The 22,405-nt window shown below is 38.8% G+C and overlaps 2 protein-coding genes across 3 annotated transcripts; both read right to left on the bottom strand.

Annotated features, from left to right (window-relative positions):
• Positions 1-613: 613 nt before the first annotated feature.
• LOC129258712 (tubulin alpha-1 chain-like) lies at positions 614-7,208 on the bottom strand. The gene is made up of 3 exons (XM_054896942.2): positions 6,686-7,208; positions 3,295-3,517; positions 614-2,816 (listed from the first exon to the last, which is right to left on the bottom strand). The coding sequence occupies exons 1-3, from the start codon at positions 6,686-6,688 to the stop codon at positions 1,687-1,689; spliced, it is 1,356 nt and encodes a 451-aa protein (XP_054752917.1). The 5' UTR covers positions 6,689-7,208; the 3' UTR covers positions 614-1,686.
• A 3,230-nt stretch (positions 7,209-10,438) lies between these two features.
• LOC129258713 (tubulin alpha-1 chain-like) lies at positions 10,439-21,290 on the bottom strand. 2 transcript variants are annotated; one of them, XM_064098813.1, is made up of 3 exons: positions 21,211-21,290; positions 13,347-13,569; positions 10,439-12,977 (listed from the first exon to the last, which is right to left on the bottom strand). In XM_064098813.1, exons 1-3 carry the CDS (start codon positions 21,211-21,213, stop codon positions 11,842-11,844), a joined length of 1,362 nt encoding a protein of 453 aa, XP_063954883.1. In that variant the 5' UTR covers positions 21,214-21,290; the 3' UTR covers positions 10,439-11,841. The 2 variants fall into 2 exon arrangements, with proteins under 2 accessions (XP_063954883.1, XP_063954884.1); XM_064098814.1 differs by lacking the exon at positions 21,211-21,290 and adding an exon at positions 13,882-14,043.
• Positions 21,291-22,405: the final 1,115 nt, after the last annotated feature.

Genomic DNA, 22,405 nt, shown 5'->3' with positions numbered 1-22,405 from the left:
CTCCGTTTTACTTTTAAATACAAATGTCATCTTAGGTAACTTTATTTATTGAATTGTGTTTCTTAAATCTAAAATTATGTTATATATATATTTTATTATGTCTTGCAGTATTTTCGACCTTGTTATGTTATATTTATCATAATTATTTACAATTATTGTGAAACGGAAATCAATAAATCAAATCAAATCAAATCATGTCAAGGGAGGATTAGAGACATTACAGACATTCATATGTGACCTGCCACCCCAAAACCAACAATAAGTCGCCCAAAGTAAATTATGAGATCTTTTATGTATTTAGTTTTCTTAGTTCTTCTTCTTCTTCTTCTTTTTCTTCTTCTTTTTCTTCTCCTTCTTCTTCTCCTTCTTCTTCTTATTATTAATTCGTAATTATAATTTTTATTATTATAGTATTATTATGTTTATTAATATATTATCTAACAATTCATATCTTATGATAACTTGATATACCAAACGTAATTGGGAACTTGAGTTCGATTCTTATATCACACTTAAATCATTTTTTAAACACTCACTTTGGTCACTTTAAATCATAATCGATCAACTTTGGATAAAGAAAATGAGAATTATTACTCCATTTATGACAATAAAATTTCAGAACAGATTCATATTGTAAACTTTATTACACATTTGAAAGGCAAGAAAGTACATTTCTTTAATTCTGACAATTAAGTATGATTATTCATGAGTTTGATACTATTTGATTCAATTTGTTTTGTTCATAATTATTCCTTACTGACTTGATCATAAAATCTAGTCTCTGTGTTTATTGATCTAGAACAACATATTATATAAAAAATGATAAGTTTGTCATTCTCCATCAAAATTTCCATGTCTGATTAAAATTTGTTCAATCTCTAACGGACTTTTGCAATCCGTCGTTTCAATATGATTTGATCATATGAACATTATGAAATTTTGCTAGTGGAGATCGGGCGCAAATTTGATTTTTACATTACGACTGGAAAATTAACATTCAAATATGAATTTTACCATCGCGGACAAAAAAGGAATGAAATAAAAAACCGCTTCAGCCACAATGCTGTAACCAATTCGAGACTTATTACGTTATTATCAATGACAAACCATCGGTCAAAATGGGGTCGGTTTCGTTGGTATGACTGCAACGTATAATAATTCAGACAATGTTGAAGAGAAAATACGAAAATATTGCAATTACCCTCTTATTATCGTAATACACACAAAATACACACACAAATATACCCATTGGCTTAACGGGAGTGAGGGAGGATGGGGGGCAAATGAGAAGTGCCTCCCCCTGAGTATCCCCTTTTGAGAATTATAATGGAAAAACCTTGCATTTTTAAGTAAGGATTTGCCCCCTCATTATGCTCTGTTGACACTATTAGGATTTTTTTTAAAGTTAGATCCCTCTTTAGTTTTACTATTCAGTCTTCTACAAATTCGAAAAAAAAAATCCTCCCCTTTATCCGCATTGTGACATCCTTGATGCGCACCTTCACATTATTTTGTTTTGTTAAATTTTGTCATGAAAACATTCATATTAGATGGAACGCGCGAGATAACATACTATACATTCACAGAAAGAGACACGGCGAGGAAAAACAAATCAAATACCATCATCACGATGTTGATTGATAAAAATCAAAGTCGAATAAGGTAAGACAAATCAAACATCAAAGCTTAGTATTCATCTCCTTCCTCTCCTTCTTCTTCTTCGTGGGAGTCAGTTCCGACCTCTTCGTAGTCCTTTTCGAGAGCAGCCAAATCTTCACGAGCCTCAGAGAATTCTCCTTCTTCCATACCCTCTCCGACGTACCAATGGACGAAAGCACGCTTGGCGTACATCAGATCGAACTTATGGTCAAGACGAGCCCATGCCTCGGCAATGGCGGTAGTGTTGCTCAACATACAGACAGCACGCTGGACCTTGGCAAGATCACCACCGGGAACGACGGTGGGTGGTTGGTAGTTGATACCGACCTTGAAACCAGTTGGACACCAGTCGACGAACTGGATGGTACGCTTGGTCTTGATGGTAGCGATGGCAGCGTTGACATCCTTGGGGACGACATCACCACGGTACAGGAGACAGCAGGCCATGTACTTGCCATGCCGGGGATCACACTTTACCATCTGGTTGGCGGGCTCGAAACAGGCGTTAGTAATTTCAGCAACAGACAACTGCTCATGATAGGCCTTTTCAGCAGAAATAACTGGTGCATAGGTAGCCAGAGGGAAATGAATTCGCGGATAAGGAACCAAATTCGTCTGGAATTCAGTAAGATCGACGTTAAGGGCGCCATCAAATCGCAGAGAAGCAGTAATTGACGATACGATCTGCCCAATGAGACGATTGAGGTTGGTGTAAGTCGGCCGTTCGATGTCGAGGTTACGACGACAGATATCGTAGATAGCCTCGTTGTCGACCATGAAGGCACAGTCGGAGTGCTCCAGGGTAGTATGGGTAGTCAAGATCGAGTTGTAGGGTTCTACAACTGCGGTTGAGATCTGGGGTGCAGGATAGATGGCGAACTCGAGCTTAGACTTCTTCCCGTAGTCAACAGACAGACGCTCCATGAGCAGGGATGTAAATCCTGAGCCGGTGCCTCCACCAAAGCTGTGAAAGATTAGGAATCCTTGGAGTCCAGTGCACTGGTCAGCCAACTTCCTAACCCTGTCCAGAACTATATCGATCAACTCTTTCCCGACGGTGTAGTGACCTCGGGCGTAGTTGTTAGCTGCGTCTTCTTTGCCGGAAATCAGCTGCTCAGGGTGGAAGAGTTGACGGTACGTCCCAGTGCGAACTTCGTCTATAGAACGAACAAAGAATATACCTTTTAATACCATTGTTGCCCATTCAATCATAATAACGGTCCATTACTATATGTTTGAGTTTGATATGTTATTGTGTTGGATCAACATGAAAACAACATAGCAAAATATTAAAATCAATATTTTTTTTAAAATTTCGAATTGCCCTAATTCTTACAAAGGTTCGCTGGAAAGCCAGATGTGGCGTATATGTCTTCACATTTTTCCTCGTAAAGTGTGATTCTTCACTCTTTCAGACCATGGACCTATTATTCGTAATAGGTCCATGTTCAGACCTATATTCTAACTCTTCTTTATACTTCTCGTATCCGAAGGTTAAATGAATGTGAAAAAAATGATTAGCCTGGTGATGTTTTTTTCAGACGACCTCAGATTAGTAATCTTGTAACGTGGATCACACCAAATTTTCAGAGTGGCAGTGCATGAGATAGAATTAAAGAAGTTTCAAGCGCTTACCTACAACAGTTGGTTCGAGGTCAAGGAAAATGGCGCGAGGAACATGCTTTCCAGCTCCAGTTTCACTAAAGAAGGTGTTGAAGGAGTCATCACCACCTCCGATGGTCTTGTCTGAGGGCATCTGACCATCAGGCTGGATGCCATGCTCAAGACAGTACAACTCCCAGCAGGCATTGCCCATCTGGACTCCGGCTTGACCAACATGGAGAGAAATACATTCACGCTGGAGAATAAAAATTGCAAAGACTTCCATGACGAAACATATTTCTTAAGAATTCTAAACTTAGGTGTATTGTGGAGCGTTATGGCATAGAAAATTACTCTTCTCATTTTGTAACAGAGGGTCTAGGGTTCGAATCCCAGCCATTGCGGAATTTCCTTCAGCAAGAAATTGACCAATATTGTGCCTCACTCAATCCAGGTAAGGTAAATGTCTACCTGGTAAGAATGTATTCCTATAAGTGTTCGTGTTTTGCTAAATGCTTTCCGGGCTAAAGGGATCGAGGATAATAAATCTATGTTTTTTGCAGGCGCATAGAAACGTTAAAATATACACAACAAAAAAAGTAAGTCCCCCAAAACATCAATAATTTCCGAACCAATGCGAGTTTTTAATATATTTTTACATGAGCGTGTAGGTAATTTTATAAGCTACCCTCTGAGTAAACGTTATGGACGTATTTCACTTCATGCTTCAGTGAGCACCGTCAGAAGGCAAAAATGTCACTTTTCAAAAGTCACAAGCCAAATATCATGACTTTGATTCCATTTTATTGGAACTTATTCCACATTCTCATCATAAAAAATAGTCAGAAGGCTTGTAAAAGGTACTCTCTAAAAGACGATACAACTTTTTTGGCTAAATTTTACGGTTGAATAAACACAAGTCGAAATTTGCTATAATTTGATTTTTTACACATTTATATGAATAAAAATGATAAAATATGATGACAGTTATTTTTGGAAGAGTTTCTTCAACAATATTCATCGTTTCACGGTTCAATGAACATTTATTGAAAACAAAAAATACGTTTTTTAAATATCATAGGCAAGTATTGGTTCATTTTGGGAACTGAAAATGATCTTTTCTCAACTTTTTCGTTATGTTCATGACCAATTAACATGCTTCAATGATTCAAAGGCGTTTAATTAAATATCCACGCTTGAATGAACATGTGGAATGCGATTAGCTCTTTTTTACGTTATTGGAAAAATGCAGTTTGTTACTATGGATATCTGTCACAAACCTCCTTGCATAGTTCATTCGATTTGATTTTTATGAAAATCCCGATGTTTAATGCATCAGTGAGCACACAATATTCGAAAATTATGCAAATGAGAAGAAAGTTCAAGGCCTTGGCCCCACTCTGTGTCGTATCGAATGGTTATTTTGGTGTGCGCGCCTTTTGTATAGTGTTACTCTGAAGCCATGTACGAAGTTTCATGAAATAACTATTGGCAGAAGTAAGAAAAACCGTCCATGAAACAAACCCTCATTTCATATTTGCAAAAATTTTGACTTCATCTCTCATAGACTTGTGTACATTATGAGTGCACATGTTTAAGAATAAGTAACCCCTTATTCAATATGGTGGAACTTTTTTTCACGGCTGTCTTTAGCAATGTCATTTGGCACTAATGATTATCAACCTATAGGCATAATTCTGTGCAAAAATGAAATCGATTTGTTTATTTATGGATGAGTGAGCACGCATCAAAGTGGGAAAATTGGTATTTTCAATGTCACAGACTCATTTTAAGGGTAATAAAGAGAATATTGGGGGCAAATTCGGTTTCAAATAAGACTTTAATTGCTATTGTTTTATCATCCATCATTTCTATCACCACACACTTTCCAAACTTTAATTATTTTCATGGTTGAGCGAGCACATTCGAAAACTTAGGAATGAATACTCTTTATACTGCATAAATGTATTCTTTTCCTAACAATTTCTCATGATCAGTTTAATTCATGGACAAATCAGTGGTGGGTCCAGAATTTTAAAATGGGGGAGGGGCCTATAATCGGGGGAGCCACCAACATTTTCAAATTTTAACATGATCTAACAAGTTGTAGAGGATACTACCACAAACCCCTATGATGATACGTCACAATACAGGGGCTGGGGAAGGGGTTTTCAAAATGGGGGGGGGGGCTGACCATGCAAAAAAATCACAATCGTATGGTCATTTTTACATTTTTGTACATGCTTTTGGAAAAAAGTGGGGGGGGGGGGGGACTGAAGCTCCCTGCCCAGCCCCCCCCCCTCCCCCCCCCCCGCGGCCCCTGCAATACATTGTGCTCACTGAACCATGAACATATGATATCAAAATTGTGTGTGGAGTGGCTAAATGATGGATAGTAAAACACCATAACACCATAAAATTCACCTAAAGACAACATATGCCCAACTTTGTATTTGCACAATCTGAAAAACGACTCTTGTGACTTTCAAAAATTGTCATTTTTTATTCAATCTTTAATTACTCATGCATGACTCAACCGATCAATCTTATTTTTCTCCAGGAGTTGCTTAATGAGTGTAGAAAACCACCTACGGAATATCATATCTCAAAATAATTCCGTTCAAAAGTTACAGCAATTTGATTTAGGGGGGACTTACTTTTTTTGTTGTGTATAGTATTTGATATGCTCGAAAGACACATACTCACCCTGGATAAATGGCGGCAGAGAATCTAAAGAGTCTTTAAACACTCTGCCGACACACCGGTCATATGATTCTGGTTTGCCCGAACACAATTGAATTGATTTTTTCTGCTCTCATGAGCATTCTAGCAACAGCTCAAGTTCAAATATGCCATTGACTTTCACAACCTACCGGATACCACGTAGCACCCACAGGTCGACAAAAGAGATTTTCAGCTCTGCGACGAACGGAGGATTCAAGAAACAGAGTAAATGTATTGTAAAATGCCCGTTAGATGACAAAGAACACCTAGGATATCTGCGCGAAATTTGTTGACCAGAAACATCAGAAGCCTAGTTTCAGAGTTAATGGAAAATTGCAAATGTAGGCCTATCGTTTGTCATGAATTAAATACTAAACTGCTGTTTCGATTCCCCGGTTTGCGACAAAGACTTCTTGGTTGTTCTTTGTCATGAAGGGCCTTTGATGATACATTTTCTCTGGTCTTGAAGCTCTGAGCATCGCTGAGTCAAAGCTTCTTTTCGTAAAAGGGAAGGCGGACGGCTTTCCAAAGAGGATTAACGTTGCGATGGGATTCGAACACACGATTCTCGGAAGACAGGGCGTGAGTTAGAACCTATATACGCCAGGGAGGGTCACTATAATCTTCCATGAACATAACACGCCACTCTCAACTAACCTTTTTTTATTTGAATAAGCAGAAATGGTTTTAAAGAACTTACCATGATGACTTGATTTTAAGAACGATCGTCTATTATGATGAAACACGTCTATAAGGGCTAGGTGAGTAATGGAGGCGATCTGTTTCCAGGCAGCTGTTATATACCTCGCATCTCATGTACCAGACCACGCGGTGGATGCACGCAAGCTTTACTCAATAGATATCGGCCAACTCCCATAACAACCGGTAGGTCCATCCTTATTTGTTGTTAGCAACGTCAATGTCATCCAATTAATTACAGAAATTACCATGATGGCAAAATTTTAGTCTCGAATATGGTTTTGTTCCCACCGCACACTATCAATAAATTGAGCGGGTTCGTGAAGCGCGAATAGAAAATAGACCCATTATTAAAAAAGTCGATTTCAAGTAAATTAAAAAATAATTTCAAGGTTTAACGCTATGTTGACATTTATTTCCAGAGTTAATACACATTACGCGGTCCATAAAAACGACACCGAGAATTGTCGATGCATCATAACAAATGACATATCATCGAAAAGAGTCTTTTCTTTCATTTGGCTAAAGTCACATGATACATTGAACAAATAATAAATAATCATGCGTGCAATGGACAGAATGCTTCATGTAGTGAAAGATGAAACGAACCATTCAACGAGGCGTAGCCGAGTTGAATGAATCATTCATTTCATCTTTCACCGAATGAAGTATTCTGTCCACTGCTCGAATGAAAAGAACATTCATTATTTGACTTATATGACACCAAAAAAAATGAAATGAAATTTATTAATTTCGATGCAAAATATGCTCGTTCAGTTGATTGTCAGTACATACAGCATGCGCGCTACACACACTAGTAGTGCAATTTACAAATCTCCTATGGATCCAAAATTGCACGATGAATGAATCCAAAATTGTAAGGTTGATGACGTCATTGTAAAATGGACAGAATGATCGATATCAAACAACCAACCAAATGGCAATGATTTATCTAGGTGTCATATAACACGCATTAGCAAGTATGAACGATTTGAATAAAGGATACCCCCCGAAAAATAATACTAGCAGTGAATGAATGAATGAATGAATAAATAAATAAATACATAAATACATACATACACACATACATACACCCGTACACGCACGCACCCACACATACATACATACACACCTACATACATACATAAATTAATCAAATTGCTGAACAGTATCTAAATTTCAAAAAGAAAATAACACGTCAAAACTTTCATTATCATAAGCTCTCAAGGTTGATAACTCGATCTACAGATCTGAGAACTAATAAATAGCATTTTTTTCTGTTTCAATAATGATTCAATTTCCATAATTTTAGAAAGCTAAGACGTTTTACAATCAAGCTGCCCAACTTACTCAGTTTTGCTGACGATCGGCCATGCATTAAAAATTGTGTCAATTATACTATTGTTACAGTTTATGAAAACGCCTTTTAATGAAATCCTCATGAAAATGTCTTCATTGCTTTAATGAAACAGAACTTTGTTCTTGCTTCAATTTTTTTCTTTGGTTATAGTCTTTGAGAAATCACATAAGAGAACAGATAATGTAACTTTCGAGATGGTATTTTCTTTATGACATTCGGACGAATGGATATTCACTTTCTGTGTAACAATTAGTTGTTATATCATTGTTGTATTAAAATGAAAAAAAGGATGGACTTGACGTTGCATCACAAAAAATTGTCTGTCTGTCTCCCTCTCACACCACCTACACTCTACCCTCTCCCGACTCCCCAAAAAAAGTGGTAGGGGTGTGCCGCGGGCGAGACAAAAAAACAGGGGCTCTGGAGCGGGCTTATTGTAAAACGGATTGTCCTCGGAACGGGCTTCGGAACTACAAATGTTTGTGAAAACGGGGGTCGGCCTTGGAACGGATTGCCTGCGTGTGAGTGCGTATGCATCCCTATGGAACGGGCATACGTGCATGCAACTAGCCCGACGGCACGGGTGCCGGGTGCGCTAGCGCAGAGGCGATGGTCTGCGGCCGCTTTTCACCAAAATTGCAGCTCATTGTAGCGGATCATCCGATCAATGCGACCGAAACGGCGTAACGAAAAATATGCGAAGCTTTGGAGCGGATTTCTTTCTTCTTTTTTCTCGATGAGAAGAAAATGCTATGCTTTGGAGCGGCTTTCTTTGTTCTTTTTCTCAATAAGATAAAAATGCTATGCCTTGGAACGGAAATTTGAGTGTAAAAATGGGGGTCCCCTCCGCGGCACATACCCACTATGCATTATATACTGAGTGCCCCCCCCCCCCGGGCCCGACTCTCATGTCTGTTGACTTTCTTATAGCTCATTTTCTCTTCTCCCTCCTCTTCCCCCATTTACTTAGCTTTCTTACCATTCTCTCCCTCTCTCTTACTCCCTCCCCCTCCCATTCCCTCACACCCTTAATTCATTCTCCCACCCTCTTTTCTTTTGTCTGTCTCTTTTGTTGTTTCTTCATGTTTCTCGATCACTGGACCACGCTGGTCGTGTGGTCCCGTGGTTAGAGCATTGGACTCATAAGGTTGTGAGTTCGAATCCCAACTCTGCCATTGTCTCCACTTTGATAAAAAAAAAGGCCCAAGAGTAATAGCTGTCGTCTATAAGGTCAGCCGCTATGACTGATTAACTTAGACATAAAATGTTTCCTATGTAATTGGTTATACAGTGCGTCCCACAAAAAACGAAACCGATGATTTATCATAACTTAATCACAAATACAATAGACAAATGACCTACCGATGTAAAGCTTAGAATCTCCTCTCTTATCTGATATTACTTAGAGTATTCCTCATTCACGCATGAGTGAGCAAAAACAATTTGAAGAGAGAATACTAAAAAACTCACTTGGCGGTGGGGGGGGGGGGAGTATCTGAATTTCAAAATGAAAATCACATGCCTAAAAAGTTCAATATCTGTTCTTTTATTTGATACCTTGATCACAAAAAATGGTCAAGAAGTAAAAAGTTATGTTCCCTCGAAACAATGCTTGTATTTCCATAATTTCATTAAATAAACGTGTTTTCACCGGTTTCCCACAGAAGCTATCGCATGGTTAACAAAAGACCTAATGCATGGCTGATCGTCGACAAGTGTGTCGAGTGAGTTTGAACGCTAGCCTGTAAAACCTCTTAATTTTATGAAATTATTGAAATTCAAGCCTTATTTCAAATAACCAGAACTTTGTTATTTCTTGACCATTTTCTGTTATTGAGGTATCAAATTAAAGAGCAGATATTGAACTTTTTTAAAATGTGGTTTTGTTTTTGAAACCCAGATACAGCCCGCCAAATGACTTTTTGATATCCCCTCTTCAAATTGTTCTTGCTTACTCATGCGTAAATGAGGAATAATCTAATTAATTTCAGATGAAAGAGGAGATTTTAAGCGTTAGAATGGTAGGTCATTTGTCTATTGTATTTGCGATTAAGATATGATAAATCATCGATAAATCTCGGTTTCGTTTTTTGTGATACGCAACAGTATACCAGCTTGGCGTTTACCAGCAAAATGTTGTCCTGCCGAGTTCCTAAGGGAGTAACCATAAACAGAAACAGAACATAGGTATCTCCCAATTATATGTCAGTCACATTCACGACTTTCTCTCTCTCTCTCTCTCTCTCTCTCTCCTGCACGTCATGTATTTTCCTCTGCCCCCCTCCCTTCTCTTCCCATTCTCACACGGTACATACCTATATTCAGTTACTCCTTACAACTTAAAGAAAAAAATTACATCACTTCATTTATGACAAAATAATCTTAAAAATAAAATCACACTGAAAAGACTCAAAATTTATTTCATATATTCTTGACAAAGGCTCAATGTAAGGAATGTATACTCGGCGAGTTTAATTTGACAATTTAACATGTTTTATATAGTTATTTTATTCAAACAAGACTGACGCCAATAAATGATCAGATATTTGTTGTTCATATCACTTTCTGACTTGATCATAGGGCAAAGCCTATTGAACCAATTCAGCAATTGTATTGTATGTTTATCTAGAACGGTAATTTTATATTAAATATAAGATTATCGATATGTATGCTTTCTTCACCATGCTCTGATTCGCATTTGTTCACCATTTTCCTTTGGCAAAATTCATCTACTATTAAATAACTTTGACAATGTATTTTAAGTAATTGATTGTAGAATACAATTTGATTACCTTTGGACATTAGAAATTATATATTAGCTCATTGTGCTTTCTTTGTTTTGGGAAGGAGCGGAGTTGTATTTGAGTTTCATATTACAACTAGAAAATAAAAAGTCATATATCACAACTTACCATAGCAGATAAAAGATTATTCGAGGAACATTTCATGAACCAAATAGTGATAGTGTACTGATTATTTGTTAAAAGCCACTGAAATCCTTGCACCCGATTGGCTCAGGGGAAATTTGTCACTGAAAAACAAAGATAGGATACTTAATAAAACACTCATGTTCAGAAAAGGTGTTTAAAAAAATTCAAAATATTGCACATACACTCACAGGTCATGGCACAGCCGATACACATACACACACACACACTCACCCACACAACCTCACATATCCCTAGCCGCTGAACGGGAGCCTAGGGGAACAATTCTCATGGGCCCCGTTCATCGTGCCCATTTTGAAGTTATGGTAGCAAATTTTTTTTTATCATTAAGTGATGATCCTTTTTTATGCTTATATTTCCGTTGAGATTATCTTTTTCAGGCAGTTATACCACATCTTTAGGCAAAAATTTCGAACCCATTATAATTTCTACTTGTCAAATTCTGTCCATATTGAAACAATTTTTTGATCTGCCCCAACCGGGCGTCTTAAAATCATTCACATTCAGTCGCAATAATGCAGCATTGCTAGAGATAGCGTCTTGCTCTACGTTCACAGAAAGCACTAAGAATAAAAGCCTGGTGGGTGTTTCATAAAGCTGTTCGTAAGATACGAATGACTTTACGCATGACTGGTGATCCTTTCATGTGCTATGGGATATCCCTATGCAATTGATTTATGACCCAAGAACATGTTCCAGTCGTGCGTAAAGTCATGCTTAACTTTACGAACAGCTTTATGAAACACCCACCAGGACGGAGAAAACAAGAAATAAAATGCCGTCATTACGATGTTGTTTGATAGGAATTAAAATCGAGTATTAAAGGTAAGACAAATCAAACATCAAAGCTTAGTATTCATCTCCTTCCTCTCCTTCTTCTCCCTCTTCACCGGGGGAGTCGACACCGACCTCTTCGTAGTCCTTTTCAAGAGCAGCTAAATCTTCACGAGCCTCAGAGAATTCTCCTTCTTCCATACCCTCTCCGACGTACCAATGGACGAAAGCACGCTTGGCGTACATCAGATCGAATTTGTGGTCAAGACGAGCCCATGCCTCTGCGATGGCGGTGGTGTTGCTCAACATGCAGACAGCACGTTGGACCTTGGCAAGATCACCACCGGGAACGGCGGTGGGTGGCTGGTAGTTTATCCCAACCTTGAAGCCAGTTGGACACCAGTCGACGAACTGGATGGTACGCTTTGTCTTGAGGGTAGCGATTGCGGCGTTGACATCCTTGGGGACGACATCACCACGGTACAGGAGACAGCAGGCCATGTACTTGCCGTGACGGGGATCACATTTTACCATCTGGTTGGCAGGCTCGAAGCAGGCATTGGTGATCTCAGCAGTGGACAGGGACTCGTGGTAAGCCTTCTCAGCAGAGATGACTGGGGCATATGTAGCCATAGGGAAATGAATACGAGGATAGGGCACCAGATTTGTCTGGAACTCAGTCAGATCAACGTTGAGGGCGCCATCAAACCGCAGAGATGCAGTAATTGACGATACGATCTGCCCAATGAGACGGTTCAGGTTGGTGTAAGTCGGCCTTTCGATGTCGAGGTTACGACGACAGATATCGTAGATAGCCTCGTTGTCGACCATGAAGGCACAGTCGGAGTGCTCCAGGGTAGTGTGGGTAGTCAAGATCGAGTTGTAGGGTTCTACAACAGCGGTAGAGATCTGGGGAGCAGGATAGATGGCGAACTCGAGCTTAGACTTCTTTCCGTAGTCAACAGAGAGGCGTTCTAGGAGAAGTGATGTGAATCCTGAGCCGGTGCCTCCACCAAAGCTATGAAAGACTAGGAATCCCTGAAGACCTGTGCACTGGTCAGCCAATTTCCTGATCCTGTCAAGAACGATATCGATCAACTCTTTCCCGACTGTGTAATGACCTCGGGCGTAGTTGTTGGCAGCATCTTCTTTGCCAGTAATCAGCTGCTCTGGGTGAAAGAGCTGACGGTACGTGCCGGTTCGAACCTCATCTAAAGGGGATTATAAATATAAGAAATGGGTTAATATCCACTTGTATTTTTTAATCATCTAAGTTAGTTTTAAATCTACTGCATATCGATTGAGGTTTTTTATGTTGATGTGCATGTGTGTGTTTTCACCAACACTCAGCATGCTCAGGACGCCTGTTTCTGTGTGTAGATTGTGCTGTCATCAGTTATTTTATATTAATTTTGACAAAAAAATCAAACATTTTCCTTACATCTCAACAAATTAATGCTCCACTTATCATGTTCATGTAGGCCTTTAACCTGAATACATTCGTGTATTTTTACCAACCATATTTCAATATTCGGAAACAGAAAAGGGTTAAACAGAATAACAATTCTTATATGACTAACCAACAACGGTGGGTTCGAGGTCGACGAAGACGGCACGAGGAACATGCTTTCCAGCTCCAGTCTCACTGAAGAAGGTGTTGAAGGAGTCATCACCACCTCCGATGGTCTTGTCTGAGGGCATCTGACCATCAGGTTGGATGCCGTGCTCAAGACAGTACAACTCCCAGCAGGCATTGCCGATCTGGACTCCGGCTTGACCAACATGGAGAGAAATACATTCACGCTGGGGGGAGAAAAACAAATTGGGGGATTCGAAAATTTGATGATTTTTTCAGGTTGGTCTCACTTTGCAATTGTCAGTCTTTACTTATTAAACGTAAAAAGCGATGCTTACTTTGATCTCTAAAATGTGGACTTTTCAGGGTCAGTATATGGTATACCTGTTGTTTTTAAAATGGGGGTAAAATGGCTCAAAATAAAAATCTGCTAGGGGTCATGTTAAGTTTTTTTTTGTGGGACGGCCATGGTCATACATGAAGTGAAAAACGACCAGGGACGTAAGTTAGAAATTTGCACCAACTGAGAACAAATTCACCTGAAATCAAGCAGAAAGGTGTCATAAGGTCTGAAACCAAATCGAATATTTTATGCTAGGATGTATTGACTCAAGCACCCGCCAGCCGTGCACGTTTATCCATTCACTATATACCTCATCGAAGCTTTCTGCTTTCTAATTCATTTGCAATGACCATGGCATTTGGATGGATGGAAAAACAATTACAAGGCCGGTTCTTTTACATCAAACCAAGCTTTGTTTCCGTTGTTACTAGCAACAAATATCTGACTCTATCAAGATATAATTTGCACTCGCCCGTTCCGAACATGAATGACTAATACATTTAGACAAACACACGTAACCCCTAGCAACGACTGCTTGCATTTATTCAGAATGTCCTCGCTGGTTTTGTTTCCACCACAGTGCATCCATCTGCCTGTATTTGCATGGATGCCTCGTTACCACGGCAACCTTTCATGACTAATCGGAGCGCTCATTCTCCTAATTATTCTCCAAAGATGACTCGTAAATTTTGTATTGAATAGCGATGGCAATAGGGCAGCACTCAGTTTGCCTCATTTTAGTGGAAAGAATATCAATAATACAGCTTCTGAAGTATTTCATTAATTAAATTTAAAAGGTTTTAAAACAGGTCGTTACTAGAATTACGAAATGCATAGATTTTACATATATCTTAAATCATTAACAGTTAACCTTCGGTGAATTATTTATGTAACTATTTAAATATCACAGATTCGTAATCTGGAAATAGGCATTTGTTTAAGGGCATTATTCAATTTTTTTGCTCTGTTGACACGTGGGAAACGCATCTCATGATAACTCTTAAGGATCAATACCATAGTTCAAATTCGGCTTAATCTCTTTCTGGTAATAAGCCTACCGTTGTTCTTAAGAAAATGAAATTATAAAAAAATATATAAAAAGGTTAAGCCATCACCAACTGTATAGAGATGATGAGGTTCAATGAAAGCCGTGTTACAGTACTATATGATATTTAGTAAATAAATAAGACCTGTTGTTTTTTAATTTTCTTCACAGTCAGTACAGTATTCGTAAATTTCGCGTCAGAGAGACCAGGAAAATAGTCTGTTGTGCCCATAACAAGTTTTGGTTCGAAAGGAGAGGAAGGGGGAAGGGGCATGGGGCTGAACACCACATCCTTCAATTTTACTACTGGAAATGTAACAGTGGCCTCTTGATAGCTCAGACGCTTTGCTCCCTATTTTTGAGTACCTTCAAAAAGCCATACTACGCGTCTCATCAAGAACCTGGAAAAACTCGGCGTGAGGCCGTAGTTGCGAACGAAAAATTGTGAAATAGGCCAAGCACCCTCCCCCAAAGGTGTGTCCATGGGATTTTGCCCCCCCCCCCACCCACTGGCGTAAATCCGTGTTGATGGGTGGGGGGGGGGGGGATGACTGAAATATTTGGGCATTTTTTTGCAATCATGTTTTCAGATATGCAAGGAATTGTCAATGATATGTCCACAGTGGGTCACGGCATTGGGGGGCACCAGCAACATTTTTGAATCACTGAGTGAGTGCGCTAGTGAGGGCGCGAAGCGCGCTCAGTTGCCAGTTATACTGACCTAATATAGACATTTTAAGGACAATGTCATTAAACGGATATGTATCTCACTGATCAAATAATGCGAGCGCGAAGCGCGAGCTGAATTTTCTTTATATTCACACCTAAAAAGGGACATTATAATCAAATTTGTGTAATCATGATAGGTACCTGTCTCGCTAAACAATGCGAGCGCGAAGCGCGAGCAGAAAACTTAGATAATTCAGACCTGAGGTGGGGCATTCTAAGGTTTCTTTGTAGGAATTAACTAGGACCATACGTATTTCATTAACCAAACGATGCGAGCGCGAAGCGCGAGCTGAAAATTTTTGATATTCAGATCAAAAGAAGGGACATTTTAAGGACTGATTTTAGGAATTCATGAAGAGCAGACATATCTCACCAATCCACTAATGCGAACGTAATCACGGACAGGAAATGTTTCATATATACGAAGACCTTAACATGGGGCAATCACTTTTTGAGTCATGAAAAAGAAGCATATGTCACTACATAAAACAATGATAACTCAAGTGCTAGGAAATATATTTGGTTTATATTGACTTGAAAACGGGATGTTTTAGTACAACAGGATTATATATATCTCGTTAAACAGACAATGTGAGCACCAGGAACAATGAAGACGTAGGCGCTGGGCAAATTATGTTTCATAAAGTTATGATAAAAATGTTTCTTATGTAATGTAACATAACATAATTATAATATAATATAACATTATAATGAATAATATTTTCTTCTTTCCCAATACGTTTCTCTTCCTTTCTCCCTCTTTTCTCCTTTCCCTCCTTTCCCCGTTTTTTTTTTGGTCAGCCGATGGGGGGGATGTGCCCAGGGACCTGGGAACGATTTTTTCAGTGGGGGTGCTGAAATCTCTCCTCAATGGTGGGGGGTGGACAGAATTGAGTTTTCCATAATTACACACACACACACACACAATAGGGCACTACACACACACCCACACACACACACAAACACACACACATATATACACATATATATTACAGTCACTTATTACAGTCACTTCTTAGCTTTCTTCTTATAAAAGAACAGATATATAATTAGATAACTCGAGTGCAAAACGCGAGCTTTTTTTGGGGGGGGGGGGGGTTATATGTATTTTGTCCTGAAAATTGAACATTTTGAGCAATGTTTGTGGTCCTGAACAAGATGCGTATCATATGGAAAAGTTTGGGGTGGAAATTCGCATTTGCTCAAAATGACCGGGTTCCGCGGGTCACCGACGTACGCCGCCCGCTTCATGAATTATTCATGAGCTCTCCGGTCCAATGCGCACGCCAGCTTACGAAACTACGATACGGACGCGTCCATTATGGAAAATGGGTAAATTATCGTAAAATCTACATGCATACAGAACACTGTAGGCTTGATGTTTATGGCATTTTCTTTCGTTTTTTTTTTATAGTGGGCAGATCTACATGTAAATACAAAAGTTGTTTATGTTGTTTCTGCATATGTTGCGGTGTCGGCAATGAACGTCCTGTCAAGCTGGAATCCCCCCGTAGACACAAATGGTGCTATCCAACCTCTCTTTGTACAGTTATGAGAATGGGCGATCCTGAGCCGACATTGTAGAAAAAAGCACAATTCTCCTCGTTCTGTTCTTAACAATACATATAAATGAAAGTTTCAGACTCTTTGCAGTCTTATGTCACTAGATCAAAATCCAATTTAGCTAAATACCCGAAGTAAACCTCAAATGTTGTCTGATTTTCCGAGAATGTTAGGCCGCGCTACATGTAAAATCCACCATGATGAAACTCAGACGTCTTGATACGTCATGACCCGGTATGCTAATGAGGGCAGAGATCGCACTGACGGCTGATTGGGTGAACAAATGAAGGGGTCTTAGTTTTTCTTTATTTCCGTAGACAATTTTTAACCAATCAGCATCATTCTTACATGTATTGTAGAGAAATATATTCTGCACAGATTGGCGGGAAACCGGCTTTCGTACGATGTTTGGTTCATGAGATACAGTCTTTGACAGACCGTCCCACCTCGACACAGCGTGTGCAAACAGGGAAATTTACGTGTAATAATACGCAAATCTGGTGTGGGAGAAGCTCAAACATGTGTTTTATAAACAGCAATTCCTTGGAGCCTGAATTTCTAATTTCTTTAAAATTTGGTATTATCATAAAAAAAGGTGTAGAAAATAGATTTCCACTCAACCGAGCTTCGTAGGAATTTTACTTTTGAGTCAATTCACATTTCGGCCCCATTACAACATAATTTCGTATCTAGAGTGCCATAGCTTCTGTACACGTACGCGCGTTCGGTCGCTGCTCGGGAGCAAATGCGACTACTTTTCCATATGGTAACAAATAATAACTGCGAACGTGATCAGCGCGAGCAGATAGTTTTATATACGTTCTGGCCTGATCGAAAGGGACGTGTTATGCGGACTGTTTGCAGTTACCCATGAAGACGATACATATATCAACAATCAAATAATGCGAGCGCGAAGCGCGAGCTGAAAAATTCCGACATTCCGACCTAAATACTGGACATTCTAAGCACTTTTTGTAATCATGAACAGGATATGTATATAAATATACAATTGATGCGAGCGCGAAGCGCGAGCGGAAACAAAATTGAGATTTCAGACCAAAAAACGAGACATTCTAAGCACTTTTATAATCATGAAGAGGATAGGTATATAACTATACAATCGATGCGAGCGCGAAGCTCGAGCGGAAATAAAAATTGATATTTCAGACTTAAAAACGGGACATCTTGATCACTTTTCTAATCATGAACAGGATAGGTATATAACTATACAATTGATGTGAGCGCGAAGCGCGAGTGGAAACAAAATTGAGATTTCAGGCCAAAAAACGAGACATTCTAAGCACTTTTCTAATCATAAAGAAGATAAGTATATAATTATACAATTGATGCGAGCGCGAAGCGCGAGCGGAAATAAAAATGAGATTTCAGACCTTAAAACAGGACATCTTAAGCACTTTTCTAATCATGAACAGGATAGGTATATAACTATACAACTGATGCGAGCGCAAAGCGCGAGCGGAAACAAAATTGAGATTTCAGACCTATAAACGGGACATTCTATTCATGTTTTGTAAATCAAGAAAATGATTGGTAATTTGATATATTTTGACTTTGATAATGTGAGCGCGAAGCGCGAGCAGATTTTTTTTTCTATTATGATCTGAAATTCCGTACTGAATGTAATATGGTTTGAAAAGATAAAGAAAAATCAGACGAACATAAGAATAAAGATTTGATAAAAATCCGACAAGGAATATCAAAGTTATTGCATTTTAAAGATTAGCATTATTCCGGTGAAACAGTTTTAAGCATGTCTTCATTAATATTCAATGAGCAAACGGATGATGTCATATCCCCATTTGTTCTTTTGAATTTTATTATATAGAATTAGGTTTATTCATTATTTTCCCTTAAAGAACCAAAAACAGTTGAATTGACAACTGATTTAGTCCATTAGATATTCTTTGCTGCATCTTATTTAATTATAAGGGAGACATATCATTCACACTGGTATGAAAAAAATAAAACAATTTTGATTCCATGTAATAACACAAGAAACAGGATAGTGGGGATGTGACATTTTCAACCCACATGGGTGGAAATCCCAGAGGGGACAGGGGGACGTGTCCCCCTACCAAAAATAGGGGGACACAATATCAAATTTTGGTCTTTCATGATGGAGAAAAATACATCACTTTACAATCGAAATAATACATATATTTTAGACTAAATGACCTTACATTTTGGGTGAAAACTTTTTTTTATGGGGGGGGGGGGCTTGTCAAATTTTGTTAGGGTTAAAATGACCTTACATTTAGGGTGATAACCTTCTTTTTTTTTTTGCTTGTCAAATTTTACAGGCCCTCGTCCCCCTACCTTTGGGGACAGATTTCCGCCCATGTCAACCCACCTATAAAATATTCATGATGACATGCATATCACCATTTTTATAAAATATTGCTAAACTTTAGAATTAAATAACTTAACTATTTGTTATCAGATTTTCATAAAATCTATTTATTTTTGATAAAATGTATTTGATATAAATATTTTCAGCCCGGAGTACCCTCAAAACAAGCTGCGTATCTGAATAAACATGCGTGCGCGTGTTTAGAGTTAAAACTAGTATCTGGGCATTCTAAATACATTTTGTATTATAAAAATCAATAATGCGAGCAGAAAATATTTGATATTCCGATCTGAAAAAAAGTGAAAATTCTGAATGGCAGGGGGGGGTCTACAAAACGTCGTTCATTTTTATTACATTTCTGTCATTTATCATACCTACCACTAGCTTTCCAGGAAGTGCTGCCTATGGAAAAAAACACATGCAACACCCCGGGACAGCACCCCCAGATTTTGGGGGTGCTTCACCATCAGCACCCCCGCTTCCCAAGGCCATGGGGCAGGGCGAAAAAGACTGTGAAATTTGATTTATATTGTCTGATTTGTAATAGTTTATACAAAACACGGGCGGTGGGGCGCGCGCATACTTGATTCGACATAAAACCTGGAAGTTTTAAGTCCATCCCTTGGTCCAACCACACCCATATCCCATATGTCCCTCCCTGCTATCGAGTAGGGTGTAAACTACTATGGTTATCGCGTGTCGCGCGCGACCACGTCTGTATCGGAGTGCTGGAGCTTGATTGAGTCGCGTTACAGGAGGGATGTATTGGAATATGTGAAAGACTATGTAAATGTTTTGCGATTTTGGGATGTAATAATTATGTACATTATAACATATTTTTATAAAAATACAGGGGGGAATTCGTGGGGGTGCTGCCTATGGAAAATAATACACGCAGCACCCCCAGGGAAGTTTCTGGGGGTGCTTCAGCACCCCCAGCACCCCCGCTTCCCAGGTCCCTGGATGTGCCCCCCATGCCCCCCATGCCCCCCGTAGTTACGCCACTGTATGTCCATATGGCAAATACCCCTCCAATATTATTATCTTTTTTACCCCATGATGGTTTAATGGTTTTATTAGAGATTACATTCAAAATTTTTTGACATTCCATCTTAATCCCTCCCCAAAGACCCCAACATTGATGAATTGGAAGAAACGGGGGTTTCTCTTCAATGTTATAATAAGGACATAAGTATTTCGTTTGGAAATGGTGAACTGGCTCTTTATTTGCATTTTATGATTCAATAATATTTTTTTATTTGTTAAGCGGTATTTTAGGAAGAATTTTCACCAATAAAATAATTATCTCTTGTGATTTTTTTTATATTTCTTTCGTAAAAAGTGGGGGGGATGTTTGTACAGGCCATCCCCCCTCCTCGAAAAGTGGGGGGATATATCCCCCCATCCCCCCGGGATTTACGCCAGTGCCCCCACCCATTCATCTCAATGTCCCTCGGAGAGGACCTTAAGTTCTTGGCCCTCTGGTTGGTTACGTACAAATCACCACCAGACACTACGTATTTTTATTACCCGTTACAGTATAATCATACATGTTAGCAATAGATTATCTTTTAACTTATAGACGATTGACAGATTTTCTTTCTACTCAATAAATATTAAACATCCCAACCACCTACATATTCAAATTGAAATTATATTTCATTTTCATGAGAAAGACATATGATACAAAATCATTGCATACATATAAAATCATATTCGATAATGCTAATTTGTGGTAACAACTAAATAAATGTACAGAAAAATCAAACAGTCTCACAAGAAATATATGCATGGAATCTAGTTTCAAATCCACTCACCATGATAGTTGATTTTCAATCTTCGTGTCTTGCGATGAAACACAGTGATGACGGTCTGAGTCAGATATGGAGATGGTTTGTATCCAGGCTGGTTTTTTATCCCCGTAAGCCACGCCCATGATACATGTCCCGATGCTCCGTAATCGTCCAATCACCTTCCGCGATTGAATCTCCCCTAAAAAATTAGCATACATGTAATTACCACGCATTGCTATTGAAATACCCGCGCAAATTGCTATGACGACAAGGAACTAATTTGCTCTCATTTTTTCATCACTAACAATAATCAAATGAAGTGGTATTATGAATTGCACTGTGATGTGCAGGGTTATACGGAGTGTGATTGAATTAATTATCATTTTCAAGGCCAACGTGTTAATCATATATAATCAACACACACAGACATATGTATATATATATATATACATGTACATGTATATATAAATATATGTATCTATCTCTCTCTTTCATATATAAATATATATATAAGAACTTAATTGTTGGCACTTCAAAAACTGCATTACTCGTGAATTTGTTTCGCATTTCTGATGTCTTATTATGTCTTCTGTCTTATTATATATATCCAAGCATGGCGGCTTGTCATTGTTCGAAACCCACCTTCACCCGACAAAGGAAATTATAATTGGTATAGTATCGAAAATCTGTCTATCTGACGGTCAATCGGATCGGGGTCGCCCTAGCCACTAACCCGTCTCTGTGGTCTAGTGGTTAAGGCACCGGCGTTCAAAGCTGGGGGCCCGGGTTCGATTCCCGGCAGAGACGTTTTTTCGGCATCACCAATTTTTCCAAATGGTAAACAGCTCTGGGGAACCTTGATTTAAGCTACGCCTACCATTGTTCTCTTCATCCATTTCTTTACAATATTTAAAATAAAAGAGTTGCCAAAGCTGTTGTACATGTATAACTTTATATATATATATATATATATATATATATATATATACAGTGCGTCCCAGAAAAAAACGAAACCGAGATTAAACGATGATTTATCATAACTTATTCACAAATACAATAAACAAATGACCTACCATTTTAAAGCTCAGAATCTCCTCTTTCAGCTGATATCACTTAGATTATTCCTCATTCACGCATGAGTGAGCAAACACAATTTGAAGAAAGGATACCAAAAACTCATTTGGCGGAGGGTATCTGAATTTCAAAAAGAAAATCGCAT

Source organism: Lytechinus pictus, chromosome 4 (assembly GCF_037042905.1).
Source record: "Lytechinus pictus isolate F3 Inbred chromosome 4, Lp3.0, whole genome shotgun sequence".
Classification (NCBI taxonomy): Eukaryota; Metazoa; Echinodermata; class Echinoidea; order Temnopleuroida; family Toxopneustidae; genus Lytechinus; species Lytechinus pictus.
The sequence above is the reverse complement of the archived record's forward strand: the minus strand, read 5'-3'. Positions and strand labels throughout refer to the sequence as shown.